An 18,664-nucleotide genomic window follows, 5' to 3' on the forward strand; every position below is an offset into this window, starting at 1 on the left:
AAAATTCGCAGCAAAATTTTGACATGTTAGACTTTGGGTCTTTGTATTATTACTTGGGCATTCAGTTCATACATGATGCTAGAGGTATTGGTTTATCACAGTCAAGATACATTGGTAAACTTCTTGAGAAGTTTGGATTATAGGATTGCAAGCTAGTCTGTACACCAATGGAATCTGGACTAAAGCTATCATTACATGATGATAGTGTTTAGTTTGATATACACACATATGCTCTAGCAGTTGGATGTCTTATTTACCTATGCAACACTAGGCCGGACATACAGTTTGCAGTTTCAGCCCTGAGCAGATATATGCATCAGCCACGCAAGTCACATTGGCAAGCTGTTAAGCGTGTTTTTTGTTACTTGCAAGGTACTAGATTTCTTGGATTGCTTTATGCCAAGGGGGGGACCACTGTAGTTACATATTTATAGTGATTCTGATTGGGCTGGTGATTATGATTCACGTCACTCCACTAGTGGCAATTGTTTCTTTCTTGGCTCGTCTTGCATATCTTGGCTTAGCAAGAATCAGTCCACTGTTGCCACATCGTCATGTGAAGCTGAATACAAGGCAGCTTTCACTACCACAGTTGAATGCGTATGGATTAGACGTTTGCTAGCTGATCTCGATGTATCTGTTATGGAGCCTACTCCTTTGTTCATTGACAATCAGAGTGCCATTGTAGTAGCACGGAACCCAATGTTTCATGCACGTACGAAACACATTGAGATATATTATCACTTTGTCAGAGAGAGGCTACATGCAGGTGATATCAGCCTTGTCTATTGTCCTATCACTAGTAATCTGGCAGACATCTTCACCAAAGCTCTTCCTCGTGACAAATTTGAAGCATTTCGCAATGCTTTAAATTTGATCTCCTTTGGTGGCGTAAGATTCTTGTACTTTTGATCATTCTTCACTCCAGGGGGGTTTGTTGGGTATTTCACTCATGCCTTACTTACGCCTACACTCACATAGGAGTGTTAGTGATCAGTAGGACACTTGGGCACTTTTTACTCTCGGTAGGAGAGGTTTTGTCCCCCAGACTTATGGTATTATTTCGTGTGCTTATGACAGACACTTACGGGCACTTATCGTGTTCGGGTGTGAACAACCCCTACAACCCTAAGGTTTAAGGGTTGTACCTTGTACTTTCAGCTTACACTCTTTCAATCTATTGCATTGGGTGTGTCGTTCTTCACTCTCATACTGTCTAGTGATTTATGTGCTAAGCTTCGATCCTGCCTTAATCTCACACAGACACCAAGTGAAGACCCCCCCCTCTTACTATTGGATGGTGGAAGGGGAAGTAAGCATCCCCTTTGTTGGGAATAAAGGTCCATGGTGCCTTTTATACGTGTGCGGGTGTAAACACACCCTAAGCACATTTGTACTTTCATATATATATATCTATCTAAAAACCTAAAGAGGTACACTCGTCGTTGTACCCAAAAAGATAATGCTCACTCCTCTCTACTCTGCACTCTCTCTCTCTCTCTCTCTGTGCTGTGAGAAAGCATTGTGTGTCTCGATCCTCGCGCTCTCTGTCTTAACAAACTCGTATCAAAGCTCATAGGTCGGGGATGCCTTTCGGAGTTGGCACCAGTCAGCATTTGGCAGGTGTAGGAGAGGTGTCATAGGCGAGCAGGAGTTGCAGGTTGCAGGCTGTAGACGTCACGCGAGCAGGAAACACGGCAGCAACTGGGCGTGACAGGGTAGTGTCGTGGCACAGGGACACGACGGATTGGAGTTGACGGGCTGTAGGCGTCAGACGGGACAGATGGCACGCGACGGGTTGGTGACGACATTCGACAGGCGACGGCTTGTAGGCGCCGATGGGTGTGTGGCGACGTGCACGGTGGGTCAACGAACCCCCCTCTCTTAAAAAAAAAGTTTTTACCCCTTTCCTTTGCAGGCGTTCGTGCGTGTAAGCACAGTTCACGATTTTGGGCAGATTTGTGCCAGAAATTTGGGGATTTGTCCAGATTTGATGCGAGCAAGACACAACAGTGATATCTGTCTTAGAAATTGCAGGAATTTGCAGGGATTTGCCCCAAATTGCAGCAGCTTTTCATGTACATGCAAGAATTGGGCTGAAATTTACCGAATTTCTCGACATTGATGCACATTGGACCCCGTGCAATTTTGGGCTTTTGCTGTTTCGGCAAAATTTGTGTGCCATTTGGTCATTTTATATACATGCGGGTTTAATTCCATGCAATTTGGACACCTAGCACTTGGAAAAATTTGGTGGTTTTGCTGAAATTGCTCTATTTTGGCAAAATAGGCCTGTTCTATGCATGTTAGAGACAGTGCAGATGTATGGTTGATGCTTTGAGCATAAAAATTTTGGGGCTTTTGACCGTGCGTGCCAAATTTTGTGCCCGTGGGTGCATGTACAACAGAAATTGCAGCTAAAATTTGGGACTTCTCATGTAATGTGATGTATTTGCCCTTGAAACAATTGTAATCAGTTGTGGAGCACTGTAGCACAAGGTTTAGTGCTTCTGAAAATTTATCTGCAGATCTGAAATTTCTGCTTCTACGTGGTTATTTATTGCTGGCTGGTACTTGTTTGTACCTTGGTCACTTGCGTGCAGTTTGGGCCTGCATTTGCTGAATTTTTTGGTCACATTTGGGCTGAAATTCATGGCTGGCAGCAGTGAGAGCAGTAATCTCATGCATGTTAAGAAGCTTGAAGGAGCACATAACTTTGCAGTCTGTCAAAAACAGTGCTATAATATCCTGTTGCAGAAGAAGTAGGCAAAGCTGATTAAGACCAAAGGGGCAAAGCCTGTAGATATGGAACAAGAAGACTGGGATGAGTTAAATGAGCTTGCACGCTCAACCATCGAGCTATTGATTTTTGATGCCTTGTTGTTTAACATTGAAGGTTTGGATTCTGCCTATGCTATTTGGACTTGATTGGAAGAACTGTATGCACAGAAGATTGCCGCAAGCAAAGTTTATTGGTTGAAAAAGCTTATGGATTTGCATATGAAAGAGGGTATGACAATGCCTACTCAGTTGAGTGAGTTTAACTCCATTTTCAACCAGCTGGTTGCCTTAAAGTTCATGATTGATGAGGAATTTAAGGTTGCTTTCTTGCTTTGCACTCTGCCAAAGAGTTGGGATACATTCAAGACTGCTATGAGCAATTCTAATGTGATCCTTTTGTATGCTGATGTAGAGAGTGTTCTACTCATGGAAGAAATGAATCGGCAGAACAATGCACCCAGTAAGTCTTCCAGTGCTTTGCGTACTAGGAGTAGATCATAGTAGAAAGGAAAATCTGATAGCAAGGGATGCAGTAAATCATGTGGTAAGGATGTTGAATGCCATCATTGTGGCAAGAAGGGTCACTTTAAACGTGACTGCTACAAATAGAAGAAAGAGAAAGGAAAAGACAAGAAGACAGATGATAGCAAGAAAGAGAAGAAAGAGTGTCAGCCTAAGAAGAGCAGTGTTAAAATTGAAGAGGTGAATGTAGTCACTCATGACAATGACAGTGGGAATGACGTACTCTTTGTCTCTTCACACTTTACTACACATGCTTTACTTGCAGATACAGATGATGATATGCATACTTAGATTCTCAATTCAGGTGCTTCCTTTCATGTCACCCCTCATTGTGAGTGGTTTTCTGACTATACAGGGGATTGACATGGTGTTGTCCATCTTGGGGACAACTATGCATGTGACATTGTAGGTATTGGCTGTGTGCAGTTGCAGTTTCAGCATGGTTTTGTCTTCACACTTCATCATGTACGGCATGTACCTCAGCTGAAGAAAAGCTTGATTAGCACAGGGCAGCTAGATGACGATGGATTTCATACCATCTTTGGTGATGGAAAATGGAAGATCTGTAAGGGATCTAGAGTGATTGTGAGAGGTTGTAAAAGTGATACCTTGTATCCACTCCATGTATCTAGTGTGTGTTAAATTGGAATGAAAGTACTCTCGCGTTTGGGTTACTTGCCTTGTCTTTGTTATGTTGATTTTGAGCATTGTGGTCATTGTGTTTATGGTAAACATGCACGGACGTCTCATAAGAAGTATCTTTCACTGAAATCTTCTCCTCTAGAGTTAGTACATTCCGATGTATGTCAGATGCCAACGTTATCTTTAGGAAAAAAGAGATACTTTGTCACCTTTGTCGATGATGCTACACGGAAGGTATGGGTTTATCCTACTCGTAGCAAGAATGAAGTGCTTGATAAGTTTCAAATTTTTTTGGCATTGGTTGAAAATCGAATTGGTAAGACACTTAAGTATTTTTGCTCTGACAATGGTGGGGAATATGTGTCCAAGGCCTTTAAGGCATTTTGTGACAGCAAAGGGATAAGGAGGGAGCTCACTGCCCCTCATAATCCACCCCAAAATGGAGTTGCAGAGCGTATGAATCGGACCATACAGGATAAGGTCCGTACAATGCTGTCTCATGCTGCTTTATCTCATGGTTTTTGGACAGAGGTTGTTATGGCAGCCATACAATTGATTAATCGGTCACCAAACAGGTCTTTTGGGGAGGGGGGGGGGGGGGACTTCCCCAAGAAGCGTATGTATAAACAGCTTGAAAAGACTGAGGAAGTTCGTAGGGTTGTATTCCGGGAAGAAATACCTTTTGGACAGCAAAATGTGCCTGCTGTACAACAGCAAGTACCTGCTGTAAATGAACCTGCAAATGCAGAAAATAATATTGGAAATGATCAGCCAGCTATTGCCTATAATGATGAGCCACGGGATGTGCAGGAATAGCTAGGACAGCAAGCTGTTAATGCTGATTGGCAGACTGAAATGCTAGGACAGCAAGCTGAAAATGGAAATTTGTAGGAACAGCCAGCAAACAATGATCATTGGGTTAGGAGATCGTCTAGAGCTACTAGACAACCTGATAGATTCGTTCTTGGTGCAAACAATGTGGTTGATTATGTCATATTGACAGACTGTGGTGAACCATCTTGCTTCAAGGAAGCAATGGGCAGACAGGACAGCAAGAAATGGTATAAAGCCATGTTGTTAGAGATGGAATCTCTTGAGAAAAATGGCACTTGGGACTTGGTGCAGTTGCCTAAAGGGCAGAAAACCCTTCCATGCAAATGGCTTTACAAGATGAAGGTCACTTTTGGTTCCTTGCCAAAGTACAAAGCAAGATTGGTTGCGAAGGGGTACAAGCAGGAACATGGAGTTGACTTTGATGAGATCTTCTCTCCTGTAGTCAAAATGACTACATTGAGAACCATTTTGGGCCTGGTTGCAGCTGAAGATATGGAGCTTATACAAATGGATGTAAAGATTGCATTCTTACATGGTGATCTGCACGAAGACATATATATGTAGTAGCCTGAAGGGTTTGTGGCAGAAGGGAAATAGAAGATGGTATGTAAACTCAAAAGAAGTTTGTATGGGCTGAAACAGGCACCAAGAGAATGGTATCATAAGTTTGATACATTTATGCAGTCTCAAGGTTTTCATAGAAGTCAAGTTGATCACTACTTGTACACCAAGAAGGCAGCAGATGGCAGCCTGATTATCTTGGTTTTGTCTGTAGATGACATGCTGATTGCTGGCAGGGATACTCATGCCTTGGACTCACTGAAGCAAAGTCTTCACGATAGCTTTGACATGAAGGATCTTGGTGATGCAAATCACATTCTTGGCATGCGAATACTCAGAGATAGGTCAAAAGGATTACTCTATCTATCTTAGCAAGAGTATATCTCCAAGGTTTTGCAGCGTTTCAATATGGAGGGGGGGAAAAAAATTGGGGTTCCATTGTCTCCATATGTGAAACTCAGTGCAAATGACATCCCTACATCTAATGATGAGAATGATGAAATGGCCAAGTTACCATATGCTTCAGCTGTTGGCAGTTTGATGTATGCTATGGTTGCTACACGTCCTGACATTGCCTTTGTAGTGGGAGTGGTTAGCAGATACATGGCAAACCCTGGTAAAAAGCATTGGGAAGTAGTGAAAGGTATTATGAGATACCTCAAAGGCACAAAGGATTTGTGTGTCTGCTTTGGAAAGCAGAAGGCATCTGTCGTTGTCTTTACGGATGCAGACTATGCTGGTTATGCGGACTTCAGAAAGTCCACTTCTGGGTGTGTGTTTACCTTTATAGGAGGAGCAGTCTCTTGGATCTCCACGCTACAAAAGTGTGTTGCATTGTCTACTACAGAGGCAGAGTATGTAACTGGCACTAAGGCATGCAAGGAGGCTTTATGGCTTTCACCTCTAGTGGGAGAGCTTGGCATTACAGAGTTACGTGTTCTTCATTGTAATAGTTAGAGTGCTATCATGCTAGCACGGAATCGTGTCTTTCATGCAAAGACGAAGCACATACAGGTGAAATATCACTTCATTAGAGATGTACTTGACAGCAAGAGCATTGAGCTTGTCAAAGTGCATACAAATGATAATCTTGCAGATCTTCTCATGAAGGGTCTTCTAATAGCAGAGCACCTTTAAGGGGATATTTCACATATAGGTGAAATATCACTTCATTAGAGATGTACTTGATAGTAAGAGCATTGAGCTTGTCAAAGTGCATACAGACGATAATCTTGCAGATCTTCTCATGAAGGGTCTTCTAGTAGAGCGGTTTGCCCATTGCTGACAGATGATGGGATTTGGATAGGTATATGTATTTCAGGTTTGTACATACCTAGACTTAACTGATTCTTTTCTCCCCTTAAGGCACATTGCCTTTAGGTGGGAGCTTGTTGGGAATAAAGAGCCATCCTGCCTTATATATGTGCACGGGTGTGAACAGACCCTTAGCACATTTGTACTTTCATATATATATATATATATATATATATATATCTAAAAACCTAAAGAGGTACACTCCTCATTGTATCCAAAAACGTAGTGTTCACTCTCCTCTCTACTCTGCACTCTTTCTCTTTTTTTTTTTCGTAAAAGGTAATTGTATTAATTACAAAAAAAAGGTACAAGATTACATGATTACATGATTACAAGAGACACGAGGGCCCTAGGCCAACGTGTGGGGAATCCCCGTACTAATGCACTAAAAAGGTTACACCAATCATGGCAACGACCCAGAGGCAATTGCCATATGCCAGGGAAGCAAATCCTCCCGAGGGAGCAAGTCGGAGTGCCGGATGAGATCTAGCTGCCAATGCAAGAGCCCTTTAAGCCTGGCAATATGTCTCGGTACATTAGAGGCCGAATCAAAGAGAAAAGCATTGCGCGTGGTCCAAATGTACCAGCATCCCCAGTATCTAAAAAAGTGAAATAAGGTCTTTATATGTAACTGTGGCGGTGTGGGGTACTTTGGGCGCACAAAAACCCAATCGAAAGGAGTTAGTGAGGACCCCACCACTGCACGCCAGATTTGCGACAAGAGTGACCAGATATTCTTGGCGAGCGGGCAAGAAAGAAAACGATGTCGGGCCGATTCCGCAGTAGTGGTACAGAAGAAACAATTGCCATTCGAGATTCTACGCTTGGAAAGGGCCGAGGCAAGAGGAAGACCCGGCAGGCACTATCTTGCAATGTGTCAGTCAAGTTATGCAGCTTGGCCTGCTGATAAGATTTCAACTGAAACACTTGAATAAGATGGGCCAAACGCCTCTCTAGTGACTGCAGAAAATCATCATCTGGGCTATCCACGAGCAACGAACGGACCAAAGCCAGTAAGCCCTCTGCTGCATGTCGACGTCGCCGACAAAGAGAGGCATGATGAATCCCATATTGCCGAGCAACCCGGTGCACATTAGAGAGCAGCCGTGCAAATGAAGCCAAGCCCTCAGAGGCGAAGTCCAATAAGAACCTCTCAATCAATTGCTGTATATAGCCCTGAAAAATGGGATGCTTCAAATAAGAGGAGTTGAAACGTAAAGGGAGCCTATCCAACAACTGCATAAAAGGTGCAATAGGTTGTGCCCGCATCTCAAGCTGGAGGGGGAAATGGTTTAACAATGCGTATTGCTGCAAGACCTTCATTTCCAGCATCTTGGGAAGAAAATCATCCCCCTGCATGATATACATTCGATCCAACCGCGACCAAGTAGTTGCATATTGTGCGGAATGAAAAGTAAACCCTGAAAAAGAAGGGTGAAGCCACGACCAAATATCTTGCTTAAGTACGCGCAAAGCAAAGGAATTCCACACCCGGCTTTCCGGCGTATCCATTCCCGAATGCCCTGAAGTGGACTGAGAAGAGTCAACACACATATTGAAATCTCCCATAAAAAACCCCCTTCGGCCAAGTGACATCGAGCCCTGCAAAGTGGACCAAAGATCCCGTCGGGATGCGGGATCATCCGGAGCATAGAGGCCTAGCAACCATAAAATCTCTCCTTCAAATAAGACTTCGATTACCAGAAAGCGGCCCTGCACATCATTTTTAACAAGAACAGGCTGGTATTTCTCATGGACAATCATCAACACGCCCGAATAGTGCGTAGCATGTGTCCCTGCATAAAACAGACGGAATCCATGACAATCCACAACTTTTCCTGCTTCACCGTGACTTTTGTGCTCAACTGCACACAATACATCCCACTGGTTCTCATGCAAGACAGTCCACATGGCATGTTGCTTATGGCGAGAACAAATGCCTCACACATTCCACGTGGCTATCTTCATATATCTTCAAAATAAGAAAGTCAGGAACGAGCCGCCTGTTGCCTCGATTTCACCTTTTCCGCGAGAGCATCCAGGACACCCTCATCCAGAAAATCAGCCAATACTGCAAATGAATTTTGGCGACGTGCTTTAGAGGTAGAAGGAAAATCCACTGCCTTGGGAGTGGGGCGGGTATAACGGTGATCCCAGGGTGTAATCACATTACCTTTTGTATCAAACGCCAACTTAGCAGGTGGGCCCTTGGGACCGTCTGTATAGACTTTCCTTGTAGACTGATTACGGGGGCAGACGGGGCCATAGTACGCGCAGCATGCTGTGAAGTGAACATTTCTTTCCTGCGCATATACGTGCGCACGGAATCCTGTGAAGCATTAGGCCCAGGATCCGCTAGGCCTGCATCCAACTTTTACCTTTTTTTTTACGTGCCTCAATCCAATCAATGCTACGGGAATCCAAACCCAGGACCTGTTGTTTGCCTTTATCCACGACATTAGGTGGCTGAAGGGCCTCCTGTGTTGGCGCATCAAGCACCATGTCATCCTTGGGCAGCACAACATGCGCATCCTCGGAAGACGGTTGTCTTTCGGGGCATTCGGCCATAAAATGCCCCAATTTACCACATGAAAAGCAGTGTCCTGCAAAGTTGCCCCATTTCAAGTGAAAATGCAAAGGATGCATGCCAGAACAATTGAGGCGAAGCCACGCAGGCCTTTTCCTGGCCGTGTCCCATAACATGCATAAACGGTTTCGATTCATAGCCCTGAGGCTTGGGGGAACCAGCACTGTTCCCACAACTGCCATCGCATCCTTCAACAATGGCCAATAGACCGCCGGACAATTTTCCACTTCCACCCACACCGGGCATTCTCGTTGAAGCAGACGCTGGAAGTCGCCCATAGGGCGCCATGGTACAACATGGACCAAGCGGCGATCAAAGAATAATGGCAACTTGGACAGGAGCTCAGCTCGATGTGTTTCCGATTTCAACAGCACCTCATAAAAGCCGCGAGGTCCAAGGAAGATCTCCTCAATACACTCCCCTTGCAATAAATGGTGCATCCACTGGCGAATATGTGAAAGCACTTGGATCTTGCCAGTGAAGAAAAGTATAACGGCACGGTCATAAAATACCGAAAAGGACCGCAAGACTGATTTCAGGTCCACCGTGGCTTCCAGCACATCATCAGTTCCCGCGTCAGAAAAAGTTTCATTATTATGCTGGACATAATCGCCAAGCAGAGTATTGGCAAAGTCCAACAAATGCTCCCAGTCAATCTTCTGCGAATCCACAGGATCAGAGGCAACCTCCGCATAGGAACGTTCCTGAGGACCCATTGGCTCGTCAGAAGTATGCTTGGAGCGTTTGCCTGCAGGCGGCAGTTCAGAACCCGGAGGCATCTCCTCCGTGCACGGCACATATCCTCCGGCTCCTCTGTATCGGAATCAAGGCCAAGGGCTGCCACCGTCCGGTCTAGAAAATCCATATCCAGGCCAGCCATACTGCTCTCCTCTGTGAAGAAGCAAGTAGGAGCAGGCTGCGGCTAAGCCTGTGCTCTGTGACCACAGGCTTCAGACGGCAGGCGTCAGGCGAGTAGACAGGCACAGGCGGAGCAGGCGGCCACAGACGAATACAGGCGGGTGGGTCTTCAGGCACGCGGGCAGTCGTCAGGCCATTGCGAAGCAAGCACTCGTCATGCGCGCTCGTCAGGCAGGCAGTCGTTAGTCGTCGCGCGGGCAGTTGCAGTCGTCAGGCGGCAGTCGGGCGCACTCGTCAGGCGGCAGTCGTCTCTCTCTCTCTCTCTCTCTCTGTGGGTGTGTGTGAGCACGCGCGGGGCAAACAGTCTGCCCTACACGCTGTAGGAATAGGCGATAGGAGGCTGAGATGCCTGCTGGTGGCACACAGGTCCCGGCCCCACAGGAGCACAGGGGGCGCAGGATAGGTAGGAAGCGCTGGGCACAAACGATTAGGGTTTGGCTGTCTCTCTGCCTCGTTGATGATCCGTCTGAGTGTGGGTGACCCCTGTGTGCAGTAGGGCCGGAATAGAGGGTGCACAGGCTAGCGGGTCAGGCACAGGTGATGCGCTGGAGGACAGACGAGGTACTAGGGTTAGGTCGCAGGACAGTCGGCCCAGTCACAGACGACGACATCTTGATCGCGACGTTACGCCTTGTTCTCTCTCTCTCTCTCTCTCTCTCTCTCTCTTCTCTCTCTCTCACTCTCTCTCTTCTCTCTCTCTCTCTCTCTCTCTCTCTCTCTCTCTCTCTTTGTGTGCTATGAGAAAGCATTGCATATCTCGATTCTCGCGCTCTCTGCCTTAACACCCTCTCTTCCCAAGATGCCAATGTCAATGGGGGAAAGGAGAAGCACCCAAAGAAGAGGAGTGAACTGCATGTCTAGCTAGAAACCTATAAAATGACTGGCCTTCAAGGGTGCCTTAAGGAAGGCAAGAACTTGGCCTTGGGAGGAAACGATTCCTTGTTGATCTAGAGTTGAAAGCCCATCAAGGAAGGGCAACCAAGGTAAGGAGTGTTGGACGATCAAAGCCTCCACTCCGATCAATTGGTAAATCATGTAAGGGCTAGTATCAACCTAGAAAAGACAAGTTAGGAGCAAAAATAGCACATAAGACCATAAAACATGCATTCCTGAATTTCAATGTAAAGTGCTTCTTAGTGCAATGCATTGGGTTTTGAAATGGTCCATCGACTACCAAAGGGTAGGCACACTAAAGATGTAGGAAAGTAAGAGGAGGAATGTGTAGCAGAAGAGAGATGCTAGACTAGAGTGTGCCTTGCAAGAATCAAATGTTATGTAGGTGGAAAGTGTATTAGGTTTGTGATCTCCAGTTAGTGTTGCCAATATCTGAACAGGAAGAAGGCTCCATGATCTGCTAGATCGAAGGATCTCTAGTGAAAGTGAGCTTAATTGCTTCTAGCTAGGCACTTGATGTAGAGGGCAATAGAGATATAGATAGGGACTCATCAACTTTGTTCTCAAGGGAGATAAACAGTGCTTGAGGATAGAAGTCCAAAATAGTGGTATTGGTGAACACCTTGGGTGAAAATGGGGTGGATGGTCATGCTGCCATGTGAGTAGCTGATGTACCTTGTTGAGGTGAAGGATGACCCTCTTGTAGATGTGGTGGGGCTGAAGGGCCGTTGCCTAGTATGCTTAAGGTCCTAAGTGGGGAAGAGGGTCCAGACTTGCATGGATTGCCCTTGGCCTTTCAGCGATATTGGTCGTAAAAATGGAGCCTTTTGGCAATGTTGATAGAACCTTTTCTTTTTGGGGACAATTTTCCAACCCGGCTTCAATCTTAGATGGGAGTTACTTTGCTCCTCACTATTCAACTTGGTCTTTGTGTTGTTCTTTCGGCCACCTTGGTTCATCTTCTCAGAAGTCAAGGCTGCCTTTGAATATTGAGGTTTCTTATGATATTGATTGAGCAGTCGAGGACAACACAGTAGTTGACACTCAAATTCATAGGTGGGTAACTGGGGCCATGAGATGACTTATTAAATGAAATTGAAATATATTTGTGGTAAAATTTTCATAAAACAAAGTGGCTTGATCATCAATTGACTTGGGTAAGCCAATGGTGGCAAATTCAGGAAGAGCAATCACCGATACTTAGCCAACTTGGAAACGAATCATCCCTCTAATTGAAACTGAACTCTTGGAGCTCATGTTCAAGGTTGATTTGTCAGATATATGGTCCCTAGCCACATAGTGGTCAACTAGATGTGCCAAACGCTCAAATGCAAGGTCAAAGTGTTGGAGTTAAGAGAAATCTAGGCATAAGACCCTACATCAACTTGACTACGGCATATGAGAACTAGAGGGGGTCAGTAGGTTGAGGTTCTTGCCCCGGAACAAGGTTCCACAAGCCTTGGGAATCCAAGACATGCTGCATCAGATTAGACCAAGTGGTAAAGTTAGACCCCTTGAAACAAGTCTTATATGTAAACGCATGTTTGATTGATGTAGATATGGCTTGAGGAGGATAGGTGGGTGGCATAGGATAGAAAGGTGGATAACTAGATGCTACATAAGGTATCAAAGTGCTTGCCATGGCAACTTTAGATTGTTCCCTAAAGGAGATGACTCATTTGTGGATGGTTCACATGCCAAAAAGATGTAGGATGGCCCATTGGATATGGTCATGTTGGCACACTATATGGCCACCTAAGAGATGGGAAAATAGGATGGGGCTTGAGACCCATGGGTGGGATACTTGTGCGTATAGGTATCTATGGAGGGGATAAACCCCCCACCATCCGTGCATCCCCACCACTTGAATATATAGAAGTAGAGGACCTAAAGGGATAGGATGTGCCGATGTTTGAAAATCCCCCCAATGTGGTGTGTGGTTGGACAGGTGGAATGGTGATGTGAATAATGGTGTAAATGTAGATGTAGGTACATTGGAGAAAGATGGGATTTGAAATTGTGGTGTAGATGGAATAGAAGTGAATGGAAATTCATTTGAAGCAAATTGAAAATTAGATGGTGATGGCTGAAATGATGATGCACCAACTTCATTTTCACTTCGAGAAATAAAGTTGAAGTAAATTTTGAGTTTGCTTGATGCTCAGCATAGAATGTACTAGAGACTAAAGTGGCGTGGAAGTGTTTGAAGTCATCTTCCTTGTAATAGTTCCTATTTCTAAAATGATGAACTTTCCAATCGAGGGCCTAGGTTTCTTCAGAGAGTACCTAGCTTTGATACCATGTAAAGAAATACTCGTCTATATATAACAAAGACAATCGTTCGACAAGCATAGAGTGATATAGAACATAGTTATGAATGAATGTTGAATATATGTATGATGTGGAATGCAGCACATACACTATGCAAATGTGAAATATTGAGCCTTGAACTCCCGTGCCTCTAGGAATGGGGTAGACAGTACGAGCTAGAGAGTCTACTGTACTTTGACCGATCCCGAATTGCAGCAGACAGCCTCCGGAAATGTCTGGCAGCAGTGAACGTAGCTGTGATAATGGCTGGATCGGTGAGACAGACAGCAGACTGGGGCAGAAACAGCAAAGATGGAGGGAGAGATGGGCTACACTTTCTTACATGGGCAACATACAGAATAGAGAGATTGGCTTCCTCCCTGGAGTCTCTTGCTTGCTTGCTTTCTTATTTGCATGGGAGTGATAGAGGGGTGTGTTGTTTGTGTTGCTTGTAGCTAGCTATGTGAGGTGAATTTGGAGCTTGTAGCTAGCTATGTGAGGTGAATTTGGAGCTGTTCTTCACTCTTTTTTCTTCTCCCCTTTGTTTCCCTACAATCTTCTCTGTTCTCTATGCTCTAGGTGCTTGTACAATCTTCATTTCTTTTGTATGGATGCACGGTGAGTTGGAACAAAGTTTCTGAGCTTGCCATTGGAGCAGTTCTTGATTCAGCATGCTCCCATGAGTTTCAGTGAATTCTTCCTCTCTTATACCTTATCTCCGTCTCTCTCTGTCTCTCTCTAGTATTTATATGTAGGGATATTTTCTTGAACCTATCTAAGTATTGAACTTCTTATATGCAAGGTGTTGCCATATGGCCTAACCTAAAAGTTGGAACCATGCTTACTCAACTACTGGCTAAGTCCACTTTATGAAACTGAGTCTTGGTTGGGAGAGAATTTACTATGTATACCTATTAAATCTAGGATCAACAACTTGTGGCTTCTTGTGTAGGAGATCTAGTTGAGGTCCATGTCACCATATTAAAAAGGTGAAATGTCAGTCCAGCCCATGCCCTCAAAAACATTTCACTTCTCTTGGGTAGCTGTTTTGATGATGCAAGCCCTAGCTTGGGCATACAAGTGTGATTATTGTGTGAAATCATTACATATATTGAGTTACAGAGAATGCAACAGATTGAAGCGAGATTGAAGTTTCCCACAGATAATACTTATTATATTTATTGCATGATTGATATTGATACTAAGACTATCTAATGAAGTAAGTGAATGAAGACTGATTCCTTTAAGCGTTATCCATTTTCAACTATAAGTCTGATTCCAGCTCATAAAATGACTGCAAAAATAGATTGGGCACAAAATCTTATGTTTATCTAGTTGTGAGTGTGCATAACTTACGTGTCTCTTGACATTCTTTGGTGTATCTATTCGTAGTTCTATCGGTGGACCTAGTAAAGGAAACCATGAAAAAGTTGTGGTTCACTTTCACTTGTTGTTATGTGCAGCTCAATACTGACCAAGGTCTAGTAGTTAGCGTTGATGTACACAACATCATTGAGGTAAGTGTTTGGTATTTTGCATTATTTTTCAAAAACCTGGGAACATTATCTCTACTAAAGACTAGCAATCATATCCTATAAGGATTTCCTACTCTTAGTTTTCTCACTAGTTGTTTCTAAAAGGTGCTTAAAAGTGAATCAGTTTATACTGCAATTAATGAGTCAAACTGCCTTTAACAGTGATTTCAGTTATTTAGAAATAGAGCCTTTCCAAGCATGAAATACCAATATGCTTGAAGGATGGTTCTTATAAATGTAATACTTTCTGCACATTCCTGGATCTCCGTGGTGTGTGGAGGATATCCAACTATATAAGCTAGATAGGTTGCATCTCATGGACCTCATATGTCTCTTGGTACATGTGGCCTTTCACATTCTGGCTTTGTCCCACAAAGTAGTCCTTCTATTACTTGAAAGAAAATGCAAATATTTTTTTGAAGGGTAAAAGGAAAACTGCACATATTGACTTGGTGTTCTCTGGCCAGAGGCTCTAAATTTAGCTACTTTATACCACAAACTATAAGAAGCAGGAACGCACACTGGTTTCTATACTACCATCAACCTTGTGCTCTTCTCAAGAGCGAGAATGCCCTCATTCAGAAATCGGAACGAAGGCATCTTGACTTTCCCCATCCTCTCTCAAACTTCTTTTCTTAGTGACCTCTGATGTCCATGTATATAGCTGCAACTGTCTCTATCAAAGGTGTTATTTGCCGCTCTGTCACCTGCTGGTATCTGGTTGCCTTGACATGCTAAGTTAATAATTTTCTTATAAGCTTCCATTTGTGATTTTGTGCAGTCTCCTGATTGTGGCTGTAACAAGGCCTTTAGTAGGGCTAGGAGCATAGTTACCAGGAACGGGGAATGGGAACGGAACGGGACCCAGGAACGAGGGGAACGCCTAAAGTTAGGGAACGGGAACGGAGGGAACGGCATATATATATATATAAAGAGAGAGAGAGAGAGAGAGAGAGAGTGTGTGTGTGTATTAACGTCTCTAAAAGGCCAATGTGGCCTATGAGACCAAAACAGTACATACAATGATGATGGTGTGTTTCTCATCTAGAACGAGAAGAAAGATGAAGAACATGCCTATAAGACTGAAAAGGAAATGAAATGAAATGAAATAGTGTCCCATAAAGGGAAACATGTCAGTGATCTGAAAGTGAGAGTAGAGAAAGGAAAACTCTCCATCAATGATATGTCTGTTCTCTAGGGAAGTGTATCTCTACATAGCTAAGGCGTCTTGGCATCTGTCTCCTGTGGCGCTCAATGATGGCTTTAATTTGTCTGTGGTGTGGATGTCTAGGCCTTCGTCCGGGTGGACGTGGGCGCCTAGACCGGCTAAGTGCCACTGCTCTATCCAAAGGGACACCTACAGAAGATGAGGTCCAATGATGATGTATTCCTGTAGGCTGTGTGGCAGTAGTAGTGGTATCTGCCATACTCTGTCGTGTATCCATGAAAAAGTCAGTGACTGCTCTCTGTCTATGTGAGCCGAGCTGTGGGGGCCTCCTACTCCGTAGAATTGTTGCTCTGCGCCTCTGGAGCTCCAAGCGGAAAAATCCCAAGCATCTCTGATCCTCATACTGCATGATCCGTCTCAGGGGTCCAAAACCCTCTCGAAATAGACAGTGGTATCTACCTCGTATGTCGTAATATACAGTGCATCGGCAGATGTAGTGTTCCTCTGTCTCTGGCTCTTTGTCGCATAGTGGGCATATGCGTTCTTCTGTCTGTATACCCTCCCATCTGCCTGTCTCAATCCTCAGGTGGTGGGATGAGGTGCGGATCTGACCAATAGCTGTGCGTAGTCCATGAGGCAGCTGTGTGTCCATGTAATTGGGTCGGGTGATGAAACCATCCTCAGATACCTGGAGGAAGTGGGTCTGGTAGTGTGCCATCCTCGTGCCATGGGGCGAGGGGGGTCGGATCCAGGTCTTCTCCGTATCTAACTTCAGTATGTCTGCTCTGATCACATGGTTTAGCTCTGATCGGCTTAGGTCAAGTGTAGGGCAATCCAGGCTATAGTCAAAGGGGGGTAGTCTGTCAATCTGCAGACCATGTAGACGCATCCATGTGCTCATCTGAGCATACCAACAGTGTCTGTCACCGTCTGCTGCTAGTTGTCTAGAAGAGGCCAGGGCTAGCCGTGGGTATCTATCTTGGGGGAGCTCCCATAGTCTATGTATGAAAGTCACTGCCTGAACCAAGGCCTCAGCCACCATGGGTGATGCCCCCAACTCAGCTCTGATAATCTCATGTGGGGTCGAGCTCTTCGCTCGTATCATGCGTGAGATCATCATGACCAGTGGTCTTTCCATATGCTCCCATCCATCATAGTATTCCTTCTCTGGTCCATCCTGGTCTTCCAAAGGCTGTCTCCTCGTGTGAAACAGACTCGGACCCCAAATAGCTGCCCCATATAGGAGTGTGGGTGTAACCAAGGTGTCAAAAAGCCACAGTTTGGTGCGCGGCTCATGAAATTGTATGTGAGCACATTGCCTCTCCAATGTCCCTAAGGCTGCATATGCTTTTGCCAAACGAGCCTCTGATGTCTCTCTCCAAGAGAACTGTGGTCCCTTCAATGTGACCCCCAAATAAACATATTGCCTAACCATCTCCACTGGCTCTCCGTCAAAAGTAAACTGGTGCTCAGCTCTTGTCACCCAAGCAGCTGAAGTGTTAAATACCATAACTTTAGTTTTCCCAAGGTTCACCTTAAGATCTCTATCTCTGCAAAAAGCTGATAATGCATCCAAGTGTCTATTTAGTCCCTCAGGTGAGTCAGATATAAGTACAATATCATCGGCATAAAGCAGTAATGGTATCAGCACTCCAGCTAGGCTGGCTCCGGCCCCACCTGTCCTATCCACATATTCTGAAATTTCATCTATATACAGCCCAAAAAGTGTCGGTGAAAGTGGACAGCCTTGTTTCACCCCAATGGTGCTATTGACTGTATCTGAGATGCCCTCAGGTGTTCGTACTCTGCCTGTCACTGTCTCATATAGGGCATAGATACTCCACTGTATCTCTACGGGCACATCAATGTTTTGCATTCTTTTCATGAGTCTAGCACGTGGCACTGTGTCAAAGGCCTTGCGAAAGTCCACAAAACAGCAATAGATCTTTTTCTTGAATGCCTTGCCTTCTTCAATGATTGCCCTCAACGTAAAGATATGGTCTAGAGTTGTATGTCCCCTCCTGAAGCCAGCCTGGCCTTTTGACCTCAGGCCATGCATCTCGGCCCATTCACTCAACGCTTGTTCCACGATAGAGCCATATATCTTGGCCAGCATGTGTCCAATCATGATAGTTCGGTAGTTACTAGGTAGCGCGGGGTCTCCACTCTTAAAGAGCGGCACAATAATATGGTCTGACCAACAGGTTGGAAATCCCTCACAAACTGCCCTATTAAAGATGTGAGCCAGCGTTGGTGCCAGAATATCACAGGCATGCGTGAAGTGTTCAGCCACTAAACCCTCATGGTCTTGGGCTCTTCCATTTTTCAGCTTCCATATGGCATTCCTCACTTTTTTTTCTGTGAAAAATCTGCAATTTGCTGGTCTTGAGGTTGAGGGGAGTGGCATAGGCTCTTGGCCAGGGATATCATAGAGTGTGCAAGCATATCCATACCAATCATCCGGTCTAGTAATTTGTAGGGGTGGCTGGCTCTCATGCATCTTTTTCCACGCTCTCTTGCTGTCCTGCCCCAAGAACATGGAATACATTTCTGTTTCTAGTCTGCTCAGGTATTCCTGCTTCTTTTTGCGTACCAACC

General features: G+C 44.8%; 1 protein-coding gene across 4 annotated transcripts in view; it reads left to right on the forward strand.

The window, feature by feature from the left end:
- LOC148028309 (uncharacterized) overlaps nt 1–18,664 on the forward strand; it is a 185,535-nt gene that overhangs the window by 83,805 nt on the left and 83,066 nt on the right. For all 4 annotated transcript variants that reach the window (XM_087690114.1, XM_087690116.1, XM_087690115.1 and 1 more), the window contains one exon: nt 14,827–14,880. In XM_087690114.1, the coding sequence (XP_087546240.1) occupies nt 14,827–14,880 (54 nt within the window). The remainder of the gene's footprint in view (nt 1–14,826; nt 14,881–18,664) is intronic.

Source organism: Lygodium microphyllum, chromosome 12, assembly GCF_053477565.2.
Source record: "Lygodium microphyllum isolate KBCC chromosome 12, Lygodium_microphyllum_v1.1.10, whole genome shotgun sequence".
NCBI lineage: Eukaryota > Viridiplantae > Streptophyta > Polypodiopsida > Schizaeales > Lygodiaceae > Lygodium > Lygodium microphyllum.